Consider the following 9,381-nt stretch of genomic DNA (forward strand, 5'->3'; position numbering starts at 1 on the left):
TCATTAGCATCACTACAGCCTACCGGGGCCGTTGAATGCTGGTTGGCTACTTGGGTTTAATCGGTGATAAATTTCAAGATCAGGATATGTCTATTGACTTGTATTAATTTAGGTTGAATGAACATCCTTCTGTTTGATTTTGCCTCCTCGGTTAGTGTATTTTATACTATCGGAAGCTAGATTCCGATAGAATCTGGTAAAAAACTAAAATTGATGTGTTGGATGAGCACTCATTCACCTTAATTAAGCAGGATCACTTGCTGCGGCCCAACATTTTGTATATTTAGCACAACTAGTGCTTTTTAATACATTTTGGCATTTGCATTATATATGCACCCATACTCAATTGCACAACACCCTTGTCAATGTTTCTAAACCCACCCCAGAATCACGTAGGCTCCAGAACAACGGGTCAAGCTACCAACCATAACATTTCAAAAGCCAACTTTCTACCTCCCATTCATGGACTTAAGTTAAGAATTAAGATGTGTGATTTACAGTTAGAAAATGACTGATTCACTTTAGTTCATTCAGGAACATGCTAGGTCAGGTATAACATCTTTGCACGCTTTTTCCACAAGATTAGTAGCCCTTGACTGACATGGCAAAGGCGTGCAAACTCAACAGTCTGCTGATAATAAATTCATAAATCAAACAAGCAAACAGCACTTCCAAATCCAGCAATCTAGTGTTGATCATAATTACACAAAACACACCAGTTAGGTTCAACTTTAACCCATGTAATGTATAGTCTATATATAACACAAAATTCAGTAAATCCTGCTAAATGTATACAAAGTAGCCTAGTTTTCCTAGTTTCCAGACCGATACCCTAGGCATTTCAAGCGGCTGCAGTCTCTTCAGTTTAAACCAGGTGGTAAAAACTGTCAGGTTTTTATATCGAGCAGGATAGACTACAGAGTGGAAAAACATCACAAGTAAAACATATTCCTGTACAGGCAGAGGTTGCTGCACAACAATTTGTGAAGGCACGGTGGGAGCTTTAAGTTAAAGCTGCAAAAATTAATTCAATCAAGATATGATGTCTACTCATGCTACTAAACTTCAGCATGATAGTGACTCAGAAATGTCAGAAAAGGAGCATTTGACGCTATGCTCAGATCATCGCATAGGAGATGGCTCCTATTTCATATTCTATGATTCATCCAGCTCAACAAGCCGTGCCCGTCTCTCAGCAGCTTTCTTCCGAACAAAAATGCCCCATCTCAAAGCTGCCTTAAGCTTGAGCCATCCCACAACAGCCTTTCCCGAGGAACGGTTTCGCTCATCGTCCATGTTGTAGTTGATGGAGGTTGCAGGCATGTAAGGAGATGAATAAGGATATCCATCTTCAGGAGCATTAAAGGAAGAATGAGATTGCCCTCCCATATTAAAAATACGGAGCAGATGCTGCATATCTTCATTTTCTAGCATCTCATGACTTCTCATACGAATATCTTCTTCTGGGAAGAAGTCTTCAAATCCTCTGTAAGTAGGATCTGAAATGCCAACAGTCTGAAAGCCAGGAGTGGCTGATTGTGGGGGACCAAGTGACAGCTCATTGTCATTTGTTGGAAGTTGAGATTGGTGTGAAGCACTCGTCAGCAGGTTTTGTAGAGGGAATGCAGTATTACCAAACTGAATAGAAGAATTAAGATTAGAATTATGTGGTTGGATTGAGAATCCGGTAGTCGTACCGTGATGATAACCTGCACAAAATATTATTCATATGTAGTCAGCAATCAAAATACTCATTGTCTGAAACCATTCTTTAAGGACAAGTGTCTATCGTGAAAAAAATATTATATGCATTGATGCATATCAAATTGGCTCGCTATATTGGTCATGTGATGCCATCGTTCTCTTTTGCTAAGAAATCATGTTTTTACAATGCAATACAGAACAAACCTATCATATGAAAATCATGTCAAGAAGAAGCACTCTAAAATAAATACTACTAGTATTTGCTACCTTAATCTAAAATTAAAAGCTTGGGCGGGGGCGTGAGAGTGTGTGTGAAGAACTATCCACTTAATCAAGTTAGTAAGAGAAATAATGAGGGTGGTGGGTGCATGAACTGAGTAAAAACGGAAAAAGAATATGCAGAGAAGAGAAACGTCGGGTAAAACATAAAGGAGGGAAGTAAAATGAAAATAATGTAAATAACAATTGCAAAAGCCTTTTGCTTTTGTTGCTAATACAATAATCTTTACTTATAACTATATACCTCCAACTGTTGCAGATGGATCCATTGAAGGTTGTCCTGTAGGTACAGGAACAGGTAAACTTGGGATAGAGATCTGCTGATCAAGTGAGTTTGAAATAGAATAATCATGGGAACCCACTGGAACCTGAGGTTGGGACATACCCAAATTCCTATTCTGATTGTAATTTAGCAGAGACTTGCCATCATACTCAATAACATGCATCCAATTCTCATATGCCTTCTTCACCAATGTGTCCACATAAACCTACAAGAAAGAGACTCGCATTGTTTCAAAATATAATATTTTTTTCTTCTGTCGAAGTTTTAAACAACTACTTTTTCCCGTTCCTAGAAGGGGAGATTTACAGCATAACTAATAACACCTGTAAAAATAAGTGATATATATATATATATATTAAGCCAGCTGTGTATCTGATCTGATCACAAAATTTGGAAAAGCCACATCGTGGATATCCCCATGCCTGTAAGATTTTGAAACTAACAAAAAGTTTTACACTGACACAGTTCCAAGACTAAAAGCAAAATAACTTTTACCCAAGCATAGGATCTGATTTAAGTGTATTATGTATATACTTATAGTTGGATGCCTTCAAGATGAAGAAGTGCTTGTATGGTTGTACCCAACAAAAGCCAAATTTACTTTCAATACGTGGAAAGCAAAACCAGATTTTTCAAACACAAATGCAAAATTTACTGTACCAGTTGATTTACCTTTTGACTATTAGAGAGAGAATCGGCAGAGTAGTATTGGTCATTCGTGATTAAGCCAATCAACTCATAGATATTATTGAAAACAACACCAACATTCCTTGCATCATCAGGATAGTATACATAGAGTTTTCCACTTAGGACACAAGTCTTCGCATGCTCAACGAGAACCTCCCACATTTTATTTGACATGCCACTCCCGAGAATCTGCATAAGGATAGTTAACTTATAAAAACTAGAATTGATAAAAATATTAAATCACCAAGTTATCCATAAACCAAGTTTTTGAGCATTTGATCAAACTTAAAACTCCTTCCCCTGACAAGAAGTGTCCAGATTCTTACATTCCGCAATCTTTGTGGGTCTCTAACCACAAGTCGAAGGACATCCTCAACAGAACATATTCCTGCTTTATTTAGCCTTTTGTGAAAGGACCCATCCTTGCCAATCTTCTCCAATCTCCAGACCTCATCAGTCAAGGCAGGTGGATAGTGTTTCTTGTATACTACAATAAGTATAAGTTTCATTATGATATGATCTGGAAAGAAAGGTAAGATAGAGCAAAAAAAAAAATGACGTTATGTAAATACATTCTCCGCGGTGATCCTTAACAGTGAAAGCCTCTGTTTTGGCTTCACGAATACGCATTCCCTCACAACAACCCGAGGAAACTTTTAGCCCCAGTCTGAACTTCCGACTCCTTATCCAGCTAGAGTTGTCTGTAAATGTAAGATCGCCCAGTGTTCCTACACCCTCCTTCAGTGTCACTAGCAGATCACCAGTCAGAAGAGGCCTTTTTCCTTCTCGCTCTTTCACAACATGGCTCTCAAATTCTTCTTCACTCCAAGTATCATCATCCTCATTATTGAAATCCCCTTCAAGTACAATAATATCTAGTCTGACACATGACGATGGACCAGATGTGACAACATGGCCTGTGTTTGCATCAATCAAAACAATATGTATGGCAGTGCCCTGCTCCCCCTCCACTTTCCCACCAGTAAAGAGGGGAAGGGATAACCTGGTCCTGAATTGTAACTGTAAATTTCTTCCATCAGGGCCTTCTATGCGCTTGGGAGAAGATCTGTATTTTACTTTTGAGTATTAGAAAAAACAAATTATAGTTACAAATACATTAGGAAAAGATCTACACGCGCCAAACATATATGGGTATGATATTTGAATTTTAAGTTACAACAGATCAAACATATATCGGTCAGTAAATTTGAGTTTTAAGTTAGAACAGGGTCGCCATTAAGCTTAGACGTCTATCTTACTCCAATTTTAAGAAAAACAAAACAAGTCAATTGCAAGAGAGATCATGCCATGAAAGCAAAGCATAAAAAGTGAATGATTTGAATAACATATTTGTTGTATGATGACTTTGTTAGTTTAATTTTGATCCATTGTCAGTTACACCATAAACCAATTACGAGTAGATAATTTGACATATTATTTAAGGATTTTGATCTCTCAAATAGTTGTTATCATAGTCAAACTCTTTTTAATGATGTGGTAGAACTTAATTTGTAATATGTGAAGAAGTTTTACACTAATGGTGAATACAAAATAACTCCTATTATGATAAAGAGTAAAATCTTGTAAGAAACTATCTTAAGGAGCTGAAGTGAGAAAAAAAATACCTCTCACTAAAATTGGCAGGGCCTAATTTTGCTAAAGCGCGTTCCACTTCTTCACTAACCTGTTCAATAGCAAAAAAGAAAAGTCCATGATTAAACATCATTCATTTCAAGTAGCACGCATACATACATTCACTTTACCTACAGAGTTTCTCCAAGGAATTATTTTCGAGAACACGAGGCATATAAACACGCAGGACAGAATGGTTGAGTTTATCAAAATTTTACAAAATAGCACCTAAGTTAGGTAATAAAATATTATTTCAGAAGCCTTTCTCACTAGGAGGAGTTTTCCACACACACACACATATATAACAACTCTTAATCGTGATTGTCCATTTATGATTGTAAGGTCAAGATTTAGCTCTCTCACCCTCTCATTATAAAACTCCTCTCATTCGATATGCTCCCTATATATATATACATAATGATTTTACCGATTTCAACTTGGTAAGGTTTAAAATGAATGAGATCTCTAATTCTCTACTCAATTTTATCTAAGCCTCAGAGTATTGATATCTAGCCGAGGTCTACCAGCCTAAAGGACAAAAAAATTTCCCCCAATGGGTCAGCGGCACAAGGTTTCTCTTTTAGGGGATGATTGTTTGGGTGACACATGCAAGTGACGACTTTGATAATATAGCCCAACAGGATGCAAATCAATACCACAATCAACTTAATTTTCTTACAACTCTTCGTAGAATAGGCTCCAGTGACGAGCAAAGTTTCTGCAGACTGTCCACCTTCAAGGCTTCAACAATTACACTGAAAATTGGCAGACATAGATGGAAGGAAAAAATAAATGATTTCATCAGAAAATTTAACACATGGAATTAATATTTCATAAGTAAACACAAAAATGCAAATACTGTGACAAAAAAAAGTGTTCCCTAGTACTTCTTGGTGCACCCAATTTCCTTGGTTTACAAAAGCCTGACTCCAAATAGCCTATGTTTGGTTCCACGTTTGGAGCTGAGTTTAGTCTAGAAGTGTAAAATTGATTTTGACATATTTGGTTGCTATCAAGTAGAATTGATTTTGCCTCCATAATTGATTCTAACTTGAAATTAGAATTTGTAACTTTTGAGTCTAACTATGATTTTTTGTTCCACACACTTTTACGTAAATGTTTTCAAACATAAATTATTTTATATTCAACTCACTTTTAAGTAAAATTAATTTTACAAAATCAATTTTTGGGACCGCAAAACAAAACATGCAGACTTTTGTTTTTTTTACCCCATAGGGTAATTCCAAAGTAAGGTGGTGTCTATTGATGCATGATAGAGGATCAAATACATCAATTCAATGTTATAATGGTCCACAACATGGTGATGTCTATTGATGCATGATGTAGAGGATCAAATACATCAATTCAACGTTATAATGGTCCACAACATGACACTATTGACTATCACAGTAAAGTACTCTTCATATGTACTTTCAATTAACCTACCAAAGCTTTCATATTTGGACCTGTACATAGAATAAATCAATACATTCCAAACCAGGATGCAGCATAACTCAAATACTCTATAACATCGAATAAATGCTAAAAAAATTTTCATTTTTAAAACTAAAAAAAAATATACCTAGATTATTTTCAATTTTCTTTCTCTTTTCAAACAAGAGAATATCAACTAGAATCAAATCCATAACGTAGATATTTCATTTACACTTCCATTAATTAATTAATAATAACTCTATGTATCGTTTATTTCACCCAAAACAGATTCGAGCATAGAATCAAATCCGCACAAACTGAAAAATACTAGTTAAATTAAAAGTTAAAACCTAAAAAATGCAACACATAATAATCGATCACAATAAATAATTTACCTAGCCAAAGCAGGTCGTTTCCTTTCAGGTTGATCTTCCTCACTCGCACTTGAATCTAAGCTTCGTTTCTCCATCGCCATACTATTCGATCTCTCCATATACCTCGTTTTCATTCTTAATTTCTCAATCACAATCTCCTTGTTTGCTCGATAACAAAGTGAAAGAAAAGAAAATAATCTTGCAGTAGCACTTGTGTTATTGTGTAGTCTTCTTACCCAATTATAAAACCTCAACTTCTTTAACTTCGTTTTCTCAGCATACAAACAGATTCGGTTATCCGTTAAATCCTTTTAAAAAAGAGAATAATACGAAAGAGAAAAAGAGGAAAGTGTAGTGAATTACTAGAGTGATGGATTCGTTTGAAGAGGAGAGTGGATATAAAAGCTATCAGAGATAAAATTCCGAAGGGAAAGTGAAGAATCTGTGAGAAATTTCGACGAAGAGTCTATGAATTTTTTCACTTCAATTTCATTTCAACGCTTATACTTTTCTTCACACGAACAAAGCAAACTCGCTTTCTTTTTCTTTTCACTTTTTTGGTTTATAATCTTTTTTAGGCTAACGGTGTGAGTGATGGCTTTAACGGTTTGCGAATCTGCGTCTGGGAGGGGTGGTTGGATTTGGACGGTTGGATTTCGCTTATAAGATATCAGCCGTTTGATTGAGAATCTTTGTCTATATTTTACATGTGTTTGGCACGTGGGGTGATTCAGATGGTAGGGTTCACTCTCATACTCCTCAATCCCATTGAAGCTGTTACTTGCTGATATAATAACATCTTTTTTGGTATCATCCTCGTATGAAAATCTTTTTTTTTTTTTACGGATATATGGATATGATATTATTTTCCCGTTTGAAAAATAACATATAAATAAATTACTACAGATGGGTATTGATAGATATTTCATAATTAAAAAATAGAAAAAGATAGATATATAGATAGATATACTCTATAAAAAATATATATATAGATAAACTCTACAAATAAGAAGAAGAAAAGAAAGAGACATGGCATCAACCATTGAAAGTTCACTTATCTTTATCAACTTCTTTCTATGAGTGATAACTTACTTTTTTTAATGGGAATAATTTCCTTTATCCCTTTTTCATGTATCTTTTTGTTTTATTTTTGCTTACTTTTATGTCTTTTTTGCTTCAAAGAATAAAATTCATTTGAGGATATTGTACAAAACAATGGTAATTTGATGAAGAATCAATCAATCGAGATATTAGTTTTTATTTATTAAATTAGTATATTATTTGTTACACATAGCATTTTAAAAAAGGATATATTTGTATTATTTAACAGTTAATAATTGATCATGCTATTTTAATATTTTTTGATTGCTAATTTGCAATTAGTAGCTTTTGTATCTGAGTCAAAGTATCTCGAGAGATTAAGACAATAATGCACATATTTTTTATATCATCAAATATTTTTGGGTTTTTAAAAAAACACTTTGGATTTTTGTTATCTGATAGTTTATGTCTTTCTTTTAATTTTTTTAATTGAAAAATTATGATTTGATGTATTTTAAATTATATAACATACGAATTCATGATGTAGGATTCATTTGATGCATTAATTGTTTCTCATTAATCAAATTATAAAAATAAATAATTTCATAAGTTGAAATTAAAATTTTTAGAGTCTTTTATTGCGATTTTATAAGAATTAATCATTTACCACTATCGTATTATATATCGTATCATTTAAAATATGTCAAAATATTATTTATTTTTTACTTTAAAAAAATTTAAAACTGTCGAATTTTAAAATATATCACCACTATCGTATTATATATCGTATCCTTTAAAATATGTCAAAATATGTCAAAATATTAAAAATGTTGAATTTTAAAATATAAATACTAATTATACAAATTAGTTAAAATAATTGCATGTGTTTGACAAGTACAGATATATGTAACCACCGCTATAGTAATAGTATAATATGAACAACCACACATTTGTTTCTCTCAATTAACTCTACGTGAGAATATTAATAAATAGATGACAAAATAAGTCTATAAGCACGTCAAAGTTGGATATATATCTTACTTTGAATAATTTATTCTATCGGCTACAAGCTTCGAATCTATTGCGAAATTACATTTTTTTTGTAGTATTATTGGCCAACATTCACAAAATATATTGATGAAGTCAAAAGTTCCATTTTCATGAACATTCATCTTTAAGGAACATCACACATCATTGACTATAAAAAATGCACCAGCCTCATTTTGAAGGCACAATCGCACCCAAAAAAAAAAATCCTATGCAAAAAAGGAAGGTGGCAGCTTGTGGCAATTGATCTTACTCGCTGATTATTTGAAGTTCGTCTCCTAGTGATTCACAAATGACGCTCGTTATGGAAAGACAACGTATTTTGTATTTTAAAAGATACTCATATTTTAAGTAGGAAGAAATGATTACATTGAATTTACGTTGTTAAAGTATTTATATGAATATAGACAGTATTTGTCAAAACACATAAATTGTAGTATCTCTCATTATTTCATTCTTGGCATATTGTTTTGCATATATTCACGTCCTTAGTGGTTTGAGATCTTTCTAACGAATATTAAAGTTCTGATGTTTATGATCAAAAGAAAACTAAAAATACAAAATATGTTATTTAATGGTAAAATAAATGTTATAATTTGAAAAAGTGTATTTAAAAACCTATGGGTCAATGACATAATATTGTTCAATTTTTAAAAGAGAACAAGCTTGTTATCATAAGTGCACGTGTTTAAAATAAGATTCAAAAGGAGGCCTTGAACACAACTTGATTAGATTGTGTTCTAGAGATAAAATTGCGTTGAAAAAGACAACAAACTTAGAAGCTTTAAATGAAGTTGCGAAAAATTATATTGTTTGAAAATGGAGTTAAACAAACTAAAAATAAAGAGAAATTAAATTTATAGAATAACGGAATTAGTCCAACTAAATGTCAAAATTAAA

At 33.3% G+C, this 9,381-nt stretch overlaps 1 protein-coding gene across 1 annotated transcript; it reads right to left on the reverse strand.

The window, feature by feature from the left end:
- Nucleotides 1-669: 669 nt before the first annotated feature.
- Nucleotides 670-6,964, reverse strand: LOC101498971 (calmodulin-binding protein 60 C). Its single transcript, XM_004485650.4, has 8 exons — nt 6,415-6,964; nt 5,265-5,340; nt 4,579-4,637; nt 3,526-4,019; nt 3,280-3,440; nt 2,939-3,142; nt 2,228-2,471; nt 670-1,709 (listed from the first exon to the last, which is right to left on the reverse strand). The coding sequence occupies exons 1-8, from the start codon at nt 6,525-6,527 to the stop codon at nt 1,156-1,158; spliced, it is 1,905 nt and encodes a 634-aa protein (XP_004485707.1). The 5' UTR covers nt 6,528-6,964; the 3' UTR covers nt 670-1,155.
- Between the last annotated feature and the right edge of the window lie 2,417 nt (nt 6,965-9,381).

Source organism: Cicer arietinum, chromosome 1, assembly GCF_000331145.2.
Source record: "Cicer arietinum cultivar CDC Frontier isolate Library 1 chromosome 1, Cicar.CDCFrontier_v2.0, whole genome shotgun sequence".
NCBI lineage: Eukaryota > Viridiplantae > Streptophyta > Magnoliopsida > Fabales > Fabaceae > Cicer > Cicer arietinum.

What these genes read in the sequence shown, in the direction of transcription:
- LOC101498971 (XM_004485650.4), bottom strand. Translation starts at nt 6,527, where the DNA reads ATGAAAACGAGGTATATGGAGAGATCGAATAGTATGGCGATGGAGAAA. An exon ending in AAACGACCTGCTTTGGCTAG is followed by an intron (nt 5,341 to 6,414) that starts GTAAATTATTTA and finishes GCCAATTTTCAG; the next exon opens with TGTAATTGTTGAAGCCTTGA. An exon ending in CTCTCTCTAATAGTCAAAAG is followed by an intron (nt 2,472 to 2,938) that starts GTAAATCAACTG and finishes TCTTTCTTGTAG; the next exon opens with GTTTATGTGGACACATTGGT.